The 14,404-nt window shown below is 48.1% G+C and overlaps 1 protein-coding gene across 6 annotated transcripts; it reads right to left on the reverse strand.

Moving 5' to 3' along the window:
• Positions 1–3,624: 3,624 nt before the first annotated feature.
• Positions 3,625–13,894, reverse strand: LOC122367297 (organic solute transporter subunit alpha-like). 6 transcript variants are annotated; one of them, XR_006254034.1, is made up of 9 exons: positions 13,790–13,894; positions 7,667–7,853; positions 6,993–7,150; positions 6,579–6,641; positions 6,139–6,300; positions 5,792–5,903; positions 5,424–5,549; positions 4,824–4,950; positions 3,626–4,492 (listed from the first exon to the last, which is right to left on the reverse strand). XR_006254034.1 is itself a non-coding variant. In XM_043340279.1 (9 exons), exons 2-9 carry the CDS (start codon positions 7,788–7,790, stop codon positions 4,263–4,265), a joined length of 1,113 nt encoding a protein of 370 aa, XP_043196214.1. In that variant the 5' UTR covers positions 7,791–7,853; positions 8,678–8,792; the 3' UTR covers positions 3,628–4,262. The 6 variants fall into 6 exon arrangements, 4 of the variants coding, with proteins under 4 accessions (XP_043196216.1, XP_043196214.1, XP_043196213.1 ...); XM_043340279.1 differs by lacking the exon at positions 13,790–13,894 and adding an exon at positions 8,678–8,792 and having other exon boundaries at positions 3,628–4,492; positions 6,568–6,641; XM_043340278.1 differs by having other exon boundaries at positions 3,629–4,492; positions 6,568–6,641.
• Between the last annotated feature and the right edge of the window lie 510 nt (positions 13,895–14,404).

Below are 14,404 nucleotides of genomic sequence, written 5' to 3' on the forward strand. Positions count from 1 at the left end.
TGCGAACAACGACTTGAAGCCCGAACGGGGCATGGTCATTGGTGAATTCCTTTGAGAAGGAAGCGCCCCGGCTGGTCGCCCTCTCAATCAGTCAAACGCTCACGGTTCAACACTGAGAAGTATTACTTTATTCGGGAGACGGGTTCATTCTTGAAGAGGAAATCTTGCTAGTTGCTACCGCGGTCAAATAAGAATGTGGCGGAGCTTTGTAGCACGAGAAAAGTTTTGTTCAGTGCCGAGACTGGGATCGATAAGCCCTTACACTTATTGAGGGGTTAGATAGATCCACCCCTAGGTTTTTCGCAAATAACTCACGTAAAAAGTGGCCCAGCGTGGCAAAACTTTCAGTATTCTCGTGATTATCAATTGACTACACATTTCCTGAAAATTTCATGACCCTGGTACCTGACCCTCATTACTACTGACCTGTGGCCTGTTTCTTAAGTCAATTTCAAGCAGGTAGCTTTTTAGGATGGTGAGCTGTTTTCAGGCAGGTTGCTGTTGCTTAATTGTTTCCAGTATCAGCGGGCAAGATTGACCCTCACACTTTCTGGGGTCGGTTAGATTCCTTACGCACTGCCGTGCCGTTTAATACATTTTTTTCTAATAAAGGCATTTTCTTTCATTCTTAGAAAGTCGAAAAGCCGGAAATTTTCGTCGATTCTGGACGCTGCGGGAGATATTTACCTCTAATGTCACCCAGCCGACCTGGATCCACCAGTAGGGTTAGGTGGCCTACCATTTCTGTGACAAAAAATCAGTGGCCTAATTCCTCAATCCGATGAGAAAACTGGATTTGGGGGTACCTACCCTAGGTTTGGCCTCTGAGCCTCTGCCACCCCCCCCCCTCGGTGAAAATTCCTTAGAGGAGGCTCTGGTTCGAAATCGATTATATGGTCACTCATATCAAAACCATAAAACAAAGCAGACTTACGAGTAAAAATCGTCGGTTCAACTACAGGAGTATCACACAAATACAAGTAGACAAGTAGAAAGGTGAAGCTCAAGGTACTGACTAGTGACTAGTGTAGCCGGGTTCCACTGATGTGCTCATTGTTCCTCAACAAGTAACCGTCAATGCAGTGTCGCACTGTGGTGATGATCGGGCCTCTGACCGTCGGACAGTCGTTGAAATGTCGACGCTCGCCGCATTACTGAATAACGCCGACGGCGCGGACGGAGGCCAGTCGACCGGCCGAGCCGCCGCTGCGAGGAGCGCCGGGCGCGGGACACGTTCCACCAGTGACCGGCGGCGTCACGGTAGGACGGCATGGCCGGCGCCGAGCGGCCGCCGGACGCGCTCGCCGGCTGGCCGGCTCCGTGGCGGGTGGCAGCCGTGCTCACTGGCGGCCTGCCGGTGGTGGGCGCCCTCAGCCGCACACCGCCCTACCAGTACCGGCTCTGCAGTGCGCCGGCCGCACTCGCCGTCGTCGCGGGCGCGCTGCTCGTCTTCAACGCTGCCAGTTATCTTTCGCCGTCTGTCTTGCAGCATTACCGGGTGAATTTGCACATGGCTATTCTGTTCGAGCTGGTTCCCTTGGCCACCATGGTTGCGTCTGTGTGGCTGACGTTCTCCCGGGGGCGGAGAGCTGCACTTCTGCTCCGCAACGCCGGGGATCTTTTAGAGGCACGTCGACTGCGCGGCTTCCCCAGCAACTCGGGCTCCCGGGGCTACTTTCTTCTGATCGGTCTGGTTACGCTGGCTAAGGTCGTTTGGGTCTTTTTCACTATCCATGATGGGGAAACTGCAGTGCTTAACGGAATACCCACGATGTCGGGTGTCCTTCGGTGTGCATTGATGATCACAACAAAGCTGAGAGGAGCTGCTCTGCTCACGCTAAGCATCCACCTCATGTCCGTCTTGATTGATGAATTCGACGCCATTTCAACAACATTGAAACAACTGCTGAATCCAGCACCCGAAGAGCTTACCAGCCACTCGGTGAACAACACGTCAGAGCGTCAGCCAGCCAGGACACACGACATCGACGTCAAGTCTCCTCCGTTACTGCTTCACGAGCTAGGTCTGAGCGTGATTGGCTCATCAGGTGGCTCACCGTCGCCGTCTCCGCCGCGCAGCGCCGCCGCCACCATCGCCTGCCAGCGGACCCTTTTCCTGGCGGCCGCCGACGCCACGGCCCTCTTCAGCGGCACCTATGCGCTCCTGGCGCTCTGCGTTGTGGGGCAGCACACGGCCGTGACCATTGCCGAGCTGGGCACCCTGTCCGTGGCGCGGCCGTTCGACGCCGTCACCGGGTACGTGCTCTGGTCGGCGGCGGAGGCGGCCGTACTGGCGGCGCTGCTGTGCCTGCAGGGCCAGCGGCTGGAGGAGGCCGCCGGCCGGCCAGCCGCGCTGCTGCTGCGCTGGCCGCCGCGCCAGGCCGCCGCCGCCGCCGAGGCCGGTCGGCTGGTGGCGCTCAGCGACGCGCTCCGTCCGTCGGTCAGCGTCACCAGCGGCAGCAGCATCAACAGCGGCCTGCTGGCCTCCCTTGCCACCGTCGCCATCACCTACCTAGTGGTGCTGCTGCAACAAAAGTGATAGCTCCGATCGATGTGACAATGAAGATGGAGGGTGAGCTGCACCTATTTGCATTCTGGAAAAAATTGTTTTAGCCATCAAAAGAGCGTTTCTCTGTAGGTATTCCTATAAGTAAAATGTTACGTTCCTCGGGTTCCTTGAGTAATATTCTAATCTTTTAATTTTTGAGCAATTTTTAAGCAAATTTATTGTGTAAAATTTTACTCATAGGCAGCTACAGAGAAAGTCTGTTATGATAACAAAACGAATTTTCAGCCTACAAATCGGTGCAGCGCAGCTGACCCTCTATCTTCCTTAGAAATGTAGGTAAGGTAAGGATGCTTGATACAAGTAAAGCTTGGTTAAGCTTTATTCCTTTTGCATCTTTCTGGACCAATCTTGCTTTTTTATGTTCGAGATAGCTACAACCATTGCTGCGCGCATTCCGTTTGCAGGGGGCCCAGGGCTGCGGAGTCGATGAATTTTAGGGTAACTCCGACTCCGACTCCGACTCCGGCTTCAAAAATCCGGTAGCGGCGGAACACCTTCAATAAGGGGGGGGGGGCTGCCGACTTTTGGTCCCATTCTTTCCATGCAGCGCCCATAGGGCTAATGTTAAAATGCCAAAATCAAAGGGGGGCACGGTGCCCCGTTGCCCTCCCCGTTCCGCCGCCTATGCAAAACTCGACTCCGACTCCGACTCAAACTCCGACTCTGACTCCGGACGGTTCTATTTAAATCCATAGCATGATATTGAAGTTCATAATGGAGATGTTTTTACCTTGCCTGAAACGATCCCTTGTAAGTTCCAAGGCTTTGCGTTGCAAGTATGCATTAAAAATAGCACGCAGAATTAGAAAGCGGATTCTGGGTATTCCCCGTCTTCTGCTTCTTCCGCTGAAAACGATCGTCTAAAACAGCAAAATAGCCTTTTTCGACACAATCTTATTTCGAGTGCAGTATCGTCAATCAAACAAGTGCAGTGCATGACGTTGAGCCATGCAGCGTTAACTCCGGCTCCGGAGTCGGAGTCGGTAAGATTTTGGCGACTCCGACACCGACTCCGACTCCGGGCAGAACTGTCGACTCCGACCGACTCCAACTCCGACTCCGACCCCGACTCCGCAGCCCTGGGCCAGGGGCACTATCGAAATTGAGCTGAAACACTCGGTACAAAGCAGATGGACGGCTTAAATAGACACTACTTTGCAAACTATAACTACAGATAGACCATTCAAGCAGTTGTGTTTATTTCGGCACCTAATGCTCTCATTTGCAGCCAAATGTTCTCCATATTATTCAGAGGCTGCAACGCAAAGCACTGTCCTTATGGTAGTTGTTCGAATTCTGCGAAGGCTAAGGCGCTCCGGTACGCGCATTGCACGCAGAGTGCAATGCGGGTTGCCTACCTTGAGTACCTGGTGGCTGGTGCCTATGCGAACATATGCATTAATTAAGTGCAATGTGTTGGTTGAAACATGACGATGTCGTTGGGAGTAGAGTTCTACCTAACAATGTATCCACTAAACAGTGTATGTATACCCAATACCACTAAAAAGGCGACATACTGTTATTCCTCATATTTCTCAGACATCTTTTTCTATTATTGTCCTTTTTAAACCAGTACAGAAAGTCAATCAATACAGCCGAAACATTTGGTTTAATTTTGTTTATCTCATTGTCACCCGAAACGAAGAAGGCGAAGCATAATAACACTGTTATGTAACAGTCATTGCGGCACAGCCTACGCTCCACTGAATCCGTTGGTCGTTTTTGCGCCGACGTTCTCGCGTTGCGCCGTTGACGTCCATGTCTGCTGTGACGTTGGAGTGTCGGCGCGGTCGGCAGGGCTGCCGGAGGGGGTCAGGTCGGCCGCGGTGAGGTCGTCAGCCGACCTGCCGTCCGCCTGGTAGGCCCAGTGGTTGAGCACGCCAAACAGCAGCATCTCGGCGGCGATCACAATGTTGAGGATAACTGCCGGCAGCCAGGCGGCGACTGTCAGACACTGAACCAGATACAGCAGATATGTACAGGACGGGAAAGGGACGAGACAAGTGATGAGCAATAGCAGATAAAGAAGGTTATGGAGATACACTGCATGGTGTATACGTAAACATAGCGATCTAGGTATTTTGCTTAATTCAATCGTGTAATTAGTGGCCAGTTATACGTTTGATTGATTTATCCGTGCCAACTTAACATAAATATGATATTCCTTTGTTGAATTTACAGCATGTTCATAAAAAACACACAATGCAATGTCATGCAGGCAGCCGCATGATCGATAGTCGCTTTGTCAACTCACACGCGCCGTAGACCTCTGGCGACATTGAAGCAGTACATGTAAAGCCACCGGTGGATATGACGATGCTAAAGATAAACTTTTGGATGTTGATGATCACCACGGTGAATTTCATTAGCGCGAACTTTGCCTGCAAACAACAACATTGTAAGCAGATACAAAATAACATGAATAAAAACAGCACATATACCTATGTGTGGACGTTAACCAGCGACGGCAGCCATTTTCTCAACCACACATAGGTAAATGATTAATTTATCTTTAAAAGAATGGAGTTGATGTTTCAAGTTATGTAAGTAGCTTTATCAAAAACGGCTTAGACCATCGATATTTCTGTTTATTTATTTCACGACGCATTAGCTAGAGCTAGTGCTATGCAATGATAATTAGCTAGAGCTAATTATCATTGTACGCTTTTTTGCATGATATCCGTCTCGACAACTCCACAAGACTGTGTATAGGTACTCGACTCGAGCAGTCGTCAATGAAAACAGCCTTCCGCTGCCCTGAGTAGGTGGACAGAGCCTTCTGCCGTGTCCTATTTCTATGATACAGGCCTGTTATTTACCCTACAATTAACTAACACGATCTAGGCTCACTCACCCGATAGCGAAGGCTCTGCAGTTGTCCTTTCGTGGTTGTCTCAAGCATGATCAGGCCGTACATGCCAAGGAGAAACGCCACGGCATGCAGTGCCATAAGAATCACGTATCCTGGACCGCCAGATGCCTAAGAGCGGAAAGCAGGAGTTCTGAACGTCAAGAAGTAATTGCTCATAAGATGCCCTTTAAAAACATGCGGCAAAAAAGAATAACTAAGGGGCTTGCCCCATGTCTCCCTCCTTGGAAGATGAACCGTCAGATTAATAACCATTTGTATGCACTTCTTAAGAAGTAATTTCGATAACCATTTTAGGCAGATGTCTGCTCTGTATCACGTAAAATCCGAAAGAGCGCGGGCATTTTGCTTACCTCTCCAACATTTTGCATTCCTGCTGAGTACAGGTAAAGTGAGAAGAAGAAATATCCGCTGACACTGAAAGGCAACTGGTAGACGAGCACCTTCATCACCCGTATGCTACGTCTGTCGGCCCACAAGCCATAGAGATTATGTAGATGTATTGATACTCAAATGCATTGAATCATGAACATAATGCAACAATAGAACGCATGAACAGATCGGTGGGCTGTAGCCAGACAATAGGCAAAATGTGTGTTACCTGTGCGGTAGCTTTAGGCTAAATTCAGGCTTAAACTGAAAGCTAAAATATAGACCGGCGTGTTTAGCTGATGGGATCATTGTGACCTCCGGCACTGACTTTGTGATTGTGGGTCTCGGACAGCAGGGACGGCAGCAGCAGCAGCACGGGGGAACAGCCAGGGGAACGGCGCTGCCCTCCACGGCAGCCAGCAGTCGCGACTCGCCGCCAAAGTACAGCAGGCACAGCTCGACGAACTTGGACAGGGAAACACTCAGATATCTGTCGGCACAACCGCACTGCTCTAAAAGAATCTCACACACATAAATGAATCGGGCAGTGCCTAGGCAATTTAGCTTATCCCGGCGATAATGAAAAATACCTTTCTTCCTGTTGTTCCTTTTAGGCATTGTGTAAATTGAATACCTATCCTCTGAAATGCTATTTGAAATATATTTGTCTTTCAACACTACCGTTTGAATCATTCACGTCTAACCGACTTCTAGTAAATAAAGGTTTATCGGCAATAATAACCGACTCTTTACTCACATGAGCCTTACCGCACGTAAAAGCCTGTCGGATGCCGGGACAATCAGGCTTCCGAGGCACATCAAAGCAACAAACTGAAAGAAAACGGCTAGGTAAATGTCATAAAAGGAAACTTTAAAATAAGCACTTATCAGTGTACACAGTTTAACACTTATTTCAAACAATTTATACACTGATGAGTTAGAGTACAATGTTATTTGACGTTCTTCAACAGTTGTTTCAATAATTACCAATCTCAATATGTGAAGCATTGCTGCCAGACTTGTCAAGAGCAGACATCAATCAGGACCGAGACTGCAAGCAACTGGTCTTTAATCTGTAAGAATCTTGGTCTAGTCCAAATGTGAATACAACGTTGTGCGAAAACATCGTTAAGGTCGGATCGCATGTTCCAAACATGCAGAGAAGGGCACCCGGTCACTTACGGAGGGCACTGAGTTAGCCCAGACGGTTCCAGACCGCCAGAGCTTGGGCAGTCGCTCATTGTGGTACACGCTCCACAGCGTCTTGGCCAGAAGACCGTACAGAAACAACACCTCTAGACCGACGACAACCCATAGCGTGATGACGTAACCTCCCAGGTCTGAAGCAAAGTGGAGCTGTTTGAGGGTCGACTCGATAAAAAGTCTTGTTCATACCGCAAGGAAATGTGAACGGCATATAATTGTTCTTGTTAGAACAAAAGAATAAAATTAAGATTATAGCAAGTCATTATCGACATCCATAGACATTTTACGTAATACAAAGATCTATGAAATAACGTAACCCGGTCGTCGCATACACACCAAAGCAAACACGATTATCATACGGTAATAGTTAGTTCGGTAAGAAAGAGGGACTTATACCAACCAAATACTATAAGAAGTGACATTGATACTGATGCTCATTGTGGCAATGCTGACACTGGTCAGTGGTCAGTAGTCGGATTAAGTGGTCAGTAGTCAGTGGTCAGAAGTCAGTGACACTGGTTAGTGACACTGGTCAGTGGCCACTGCAGTCACTTATCACTCTGATCAGTAGTCAGTCTAGCCGATATCATAGCGACCTCGCCGTGCCGCCCTTCCTCCCGGGACTCCCGGCGATCGGCCCTATTCCTCACCTTCCAGGAGCTGTGAGGTGGTGACGACCTCGGTCAGGGAGTAGCAGTCGGCAGCCGCTGCCGCCCCGGCGCCATCGGGCGGTGTCGGAGTCTCACCAGTGAGGCCAGGCCGCTCAGACGCCATGAATAAAGGTATTCAGCTGGTAACTGCCCACTGATTACTTACAGCAAACGTTTTCTGCGGATTCTGGAATTTTGCCGGGAAATGCGTCATCACAGGCCACAGCACCCAAATTAATTCGTATCGGACGGTGGTCAAGGTCGTCACAGCTCACGGACCGTCTCCAGACACGGTGCCTCCCACGCACACCAGCTCCAGAGCACTCGGCACCTACGCACGGGGACGAGTCACGCCTCATACGGGGAGGGGCGAGACGGCGAGAGAAAGTGCCAAGGCCATGAAACTTTCGTACGGGCGGTTGAAGTCCTCAGCTCTCCGCGCGGGTCAAATGTCAAGCTGGGTCATTCTCAAGTGAAAGCGCGAGCCACGAGAGGAATAATGTGATAAGTCGATTACTATTTATGACTTGAGCATCAGTGCTTCTTTGAGGGGAGTGGAGGGTGTGTCGTAAGATACACTTTCGATCTACAAAGATAATTTTGCAGGGCCATGTTATGCGATAATAGGGCAGGGGGTAGATATTGGACTGAGTCGACCGTCGATAGACGCAGTGGAGTGACTAAGCCCATTCCGCTGAGACGGGGTTATCCCGGTGTGAACAGGTCACCGTACCTACTAGTGATGTCAATTACAGAAAATGAGAATACCGATACCAAACCAAATACCAAGCAAAGCCATGGAAAAATATCGAAACCAAACCAACTTCGGAATACCAGAAAAATACCAACTTTTACCAAATTCACAGCCTCTTATACATTAGTGAGGATTCATAATAGGTACCAACAAAATACAAAAAAAACATTAGGATTGAAATACCAAATAACAAGTTGGTATCTGTTTGGTATCGGTACCTATACCAAGAAGTTTGCATCCGATTGACATCTCCATACCTGCCCACTCAGTCGGTCACCACGTAGAGACTAGAGAGGTTCCTTTTCGGTTCCTAGACTGTCTGGCGGGTTGAACGGCAGTCAGGACAGGACAGTGTGTCAGGTCCAGGTCAGTCAGTCTGCAGGATGGAAGGGGTAGTGATTAAAGGTAGTGTGCCAGCTTTCTTGGACCGTATGGAGTTAATGGCCCAGATAAGGAGAACCGGATTTTTAGAACTTATCCATACCTTCAAAACTCATGGAAACGTCTTAAATTCTTCAAATTTTGAGTACCCCAGTGCGAAATTCGCCCCGACGGGTTGTCGGTCGTACCCCAACCACATTTCACACCACTATGAACAATAAATGCACACACTGAAATCGCTATTACCGATATGCTCATCCAATCAAGTTTCGATAAACCCGTTCATCATCATCTCCTGCGGTTTCGAACACGCCTGTTAGGTGGCTTCTGATGCTCGTCGAGGTCGGAATTTCCAAATACGCGTGGTGCGTCGGGCCGCGCGCTCTGACTTCGGCCAAGAAAAATGCGTCAGCTGATCATTGTCATTTCTGCCACTTGCGTGTGGTGAAATGGGGTCATAACTTATAAGACGGCTTTTTCATATCAATTATTTTACATAAAATCATATTTCAAACCATAAATAATGTTCGACAGCCAAATAAAAGAAACAATACCAATACGGGCTTACAGTTTAAGGCTCGACATTGTGTTGTCTACGATTAGACAGCTGATAACTCATTCCCGTACGTCGTATGGTCGTAACACTATAATGACCTTTGCTTATTGTCACAAGTGCGCCGCATTCGCGATTGTTGCCCGACGCCTGTTTGCAGGTGAGCCCACTACAGTTGTTATACATATCTAAAAACCGAAAAACTTTTAGGCGAAAAAGGCACTATTCCAGGCCCATTTTTGATTTTTTTTTGCGATATTAGGTAAAAACATAAGCTTCTTATCCTAGGAAAAATAAAATGGGAAATCTTTCAAAGGTGGCACACTACTTTTAAACGATCAAGCGATTGCGAATTGGTTAGTTCCATAACCTTCGCCCCAGTGGGGGGGGGGGGGCATATGTTACCACCCTGTCGCGTTTTTTGCGTGTGAATAAAAAACCGCGGCGCGTAGCGCCGCGCCGCTTGGGGTAGCTTTTGGTACATCGATTTTGGACAATGTGTGAAATTTTTGACCCCAGGTCATGTCAGGTCAGGTCACCAGGTCAAGTTAACTGACCAAGCCTAAAAAAAGTTTGCAATCATGTCCAGCCTGCAGTGTTTGTCAGAAAGGTTTCAAACTTGGTGGATTGCATGCTGTTATGGGCGCCTACAATTTGTATATCTCGGATTTTTTATATCCGTGACCTATGGTCAGGTCAGTGGCGTGACCTTTCCATTACAAGTCAATGGAGAAAAATGAAAATGCCTCTAGATCCGTGTGTACGCATCGGAACAGTCCAAATATTTCAGAATCACAATGATTTAGTCCACTCGTGATGACCAAGGTGTCATTTTTGCTGATAGCCTCTAGACAGGTCATCCGAGGTCACTTGAGGCTACAAACAGTTTTTTGCCAATAACTCGCGATTGGAAAGAGATAGAACGCTGGGGTTGGTCTCATTGTGTTTGCCTTGTTGAGACGCATCGACTGATATGCAACATGACCTTTTCCGGTAAGGTCATGACCTTGACCTGAGGTCAAATTTTCAACTTGACCTTTCAAGGTCAAATTATAGTTCATTCGACGCGTCTCGGCGAGAGGAACACGATTCTGGCAATAGAAATGTCGTGGCTTTTTGTACTCGAAAGTTATTGTCGAAAAACATTTTTCGTAAAAACAGCTATTTTTGGACTTTTTGCCCTCTGGAGGCCAAACCGTTGACCTGAGGTCAATATTGATAATGACCTTTTCAAAAGAAGAGTTCAAAAGCTATCGATTGCTTTTTCCTGCGTTATTCTAGCTACCATAGTTTCTGAGATAGCGGCATGTTTTCTGAAAAATATAATGACAATTGGCAAATTTTGACCTTTGATGACCTCTGGTGACCCCAATATTGCTCTAAGGTGAAAAATGACTGAAATACTTTCAAACGTACGCATTGAGAGCTATCGACTGCTTTTTACCGCGTCTTTCTAGCCCTCTTAGTTTTTGAGTTAGAGGTGGGTGGTAACATATGCCCCCCCTCACTAGGGCGAAGTTGGCTGAGACCGCCACTGGGGCGCGGGATAAGAAGGAGAGATGACACCACAGTTGCAGCAGTCTTACCAGCTGGTGCATCTCGGTGTTCACACCCAGCGCCACTCAGTAACTATTGGTAAGGCAATATTATCAGTAATAACCATGAATTAAGTTGATATTGACATTCAACGCGTTTAACTTCGTGCCCTCAACAATAACCTAAACAAAAATTAACATCTATATAATTGCCGACCTTTCACCATAATCACGAACCACTCACGCCACTACGAGACCCAAGGCTGCACTGTGCGGGACAGCAACAGAGCACACGCGTCGCAAAGCCGCGTGTTTGACTCGGAGCCAGCTGGCGTAGGAACTACTGTGTCTGGGGAGCGGAGAATCGTACAACCGACCACACGCTATGCATCTGTTATGGGTGATACAATCAGCATCAGCCTACAGGTGACGCGGATAGACCTGTTCGAAGGACAGAGTGTTGGATCTGTGGTCTTGCAGTGGATCTCACGACCACACTGGGGCGTCTATGATATATGATTCTATTAGATCTTACAGAAAATAATGATGTTGAATCACAGATCATGTATAACGAGGTCAAATGCCTATTACCAATGGTATTGGTACAGGTAGGCATGCGGGTGCATCCCTAAAAATACGTAGGTACACTGTAAGATACAGGTATAGGTAGATACTGATGTATGCGGTTCGATCTATAGTCAGATCACGGTTGTTCACGGTCAGGTAGGTTAAACATCGATTAATTTGTAACGGAGATATCATGCATCTGTTACGGCGATGTGATGAACCAGAATACCAAAATGCTTGGCGGAAACGGTAAGTGATAGATGCTTATTTCCAAATCTCATAGAATTATAGGTAGGTTTATGCGAAACGACTATTTAGCTGAAATAATCATGATACGAGCATCTAAAAAAGCCGAGACGAGATCAGTGGCGCGGGAACCGGGGGGGCTAGGGGGGGCTGAGCCCCCCCAGCTTTTCGGCTGGGGGGGCTCGTAATGTATTTGAGCCCCCCCAGCTGGAGGAATCGAAATCGGAAATCTACCAACATAATTTCATAGATTCATACATAGGCGTGGGAACCGGGGGAGGGGGCAGTGGGGGAAGCTTGCCCCCCACAACTCTGCGGCCGTGGGGGCGGTGCCCCACAACGTTTCATGAGGCCAGGAACCGTTGAGCAGCTTGTCCTCCCCAAATTAGGGGTTGTGGGTCACAAAGGAAGAAAGCATGTTAGTGAAAAATCCACCTATTTCACTGGCTCGGCATCTCATTTGGCAGATTAACCCTAGAACGCCTAGGGGGGGGGGGGTTGTATCAACCCCCCCTGAGGTTTTTTCGAAGTGCACGCTAAACGGCTTGTCGTAGCGGGCTGAAATTTTCAATACCCTCTGGGGCAACCTTTGCGCATCTTTTGCCGAAAAAAAATTGATCGGGTCATGTCAGGTCACGGAGTTATGACGTCATAAGAGGTACAGCCTCCGGCCGACAGTTACCAAACGTGTGCGCCGAATCCCTAGGTTTTCTGCCGGTGCTACCCACATTGTTTGATGGATCATGATGAAACTTCCCATGCATGTTGGGGCAAGCATTGGCTATCGTGTGGTGCAAGAAAATTGACCGGGTCAGGTCAGGTCACGGAGCTATGACGTCACAAGAGGAACAGCGTCCGGTACTATTTTTGAAAAGCGCCCGAACCACTATTTTGCTAATTCTTGTCACCTCAATGGGAATATGCAGCAATATTAGCTTCTATAGGGAGCAAATGGACCTCCCAAATCCAAAAATACAATCAGATTTCAAAAATTTAAATTTTGATTTTTCGAATTTCTGCCGCCGACTGTGACCTTCCCGACTTCCGGCGCTCCCAACGCGCCATTTCTAGAGCTAGGGAAACGAAATACATACCAAACGATAGAGAATTGATCAAGGAACACGATAGTGAAGGTTTCAAGTCGATATCTCCCACCGTTTTGCCGCAATCGCCGCGGAAAGTTGAAAAAAGTTTGATTTTTTCGGAAAATTTGACCTTTGACCGGTCATAACTAGGTCAAATGTTGACCTAGGACCAAAAAATATACCACCAATCGCGAGATCTCGTTGAGAGCAATCCGTTGTTTTTTCCGCTAAGCTCTACGACCTTCCGTTTCGAAACGCCAGGGGGGGGGGTCGTAACAACCCCCCCCCCCTGGTCGTTCGTGTTATGAGAAATGGCCTGGTCGTGCGAGGGTTAAAACCTTTACTCCAGGTTGCCAAAACGGTAGTTTCTTCACTCAGCTGAGACGGAATACCTCACTTTTTGAAAATATTTTCGTGTTTTTTTTTTTGTTGAAAAGGCCAAGGTCTGAAAAATAAGTGGCCTAAAACCGGTGAGAAAACTAGATTTGGGGGTACCCTAGGTTGATTTCTACTATGGTTCAGCCCCCCCAGTCTGGAAGAAGTTCCCGCGCCACTGGACGAGATGAACAGATGTGAATAAATGACGATGAATAAAAAACAATTTAACACGAAAATATAGCTGTTTAAATTCACGGTGGAAGAGAAAACAATGCTAATCCCTTGGCTAATCCAAATAAAAAGCCGAATTTCATAATATTGTGAGATGACACGCGCGACAAAACAAAACGAGCCGCCGTGCGGCGACGACATCAATGGGTCACGCAATGTTTATTGGTCGAGAGCAGAGCACGAACGTTGCATTCACGATTTAGTCTATTTAGCCAAAGCGTAGCATTTTTTGAAATAAGTCATTACTCATTAGTGATTTATGAGGTTGTTTCATTTAGTTTGCAAAACACGAGATGCATTCTATTCTAAATGAAATCTGATGATAAACTTTAATTGTCAGTTTTAAAAAAATGTTCTACATGTTTCTGATGAAGATGCGTCATCGGTACTCACCGTGCGGGCGTCAGGTCAGGTCGTTAGGTCTGGGTCCACCGGGCCGCGCGGGAGGGAGTCAGCCGGCCGCACGCGAGCACTCCACGCACAGACTGGTCCGGGCACGTGCGACCTGCGGGACGGGACGCAAGGTGCGCCGTTTGCTGCCACACAGCCAAGGTCGTACCAGGCGGCACATAAAGCAGCGCGCATCACAACAGAGATGCAGTCTGTGTGCCGGCAGCGCTGTACGGAGAGGTAATGGCCTCGATCGAACGGTGCATTGCCAAATAGCTTCAGCAACGGTGGCGTCTGTCCCCGCTGATCAGGTACTGCAATCATGCTTTTGGCTGTTGGACGTGAAATTTTAGAGCATTTAAATTGCGACTTTTCACCTTCGATAGAATGCTCCTGAATGGAGCCTGAAGTAGGTAGGTACACATCTCTCTTCTCCCTAAGGTTAAAAGTTATTCATAAGCAGTAACTTTCGCCCTCTCATAATGACTTGCAGGCTTCTCTCACCGCAGATCACAGCCGCTCTGCTACGTTCTAGAGATGCAAGATTCTGTGCAGGCCTGGAACAGTGTCCGGCTAGTATCTATAGCAATAGGTACCTAAGAATTGTCTAAAAATCAA

Source organism: Amphibalanus amphitrite, unplaced genomic scaffold, assembly GCF_019059575.1.
Source record: "Amphibalanus amphitrite isolate SeventyFive unplaced genomic scaffold, NRLGWU_Aamphi_draft 000861F_arrow, whole genome shotgun sequence".
NCBI classification, from domain to species: domain Eukaryota; kingdom Metazoa; phylum Arthropoda; class Thecostraca; order Balanomorpha; family Balanidae; genus Amphibalanus; species Amphibalanus amphitrite.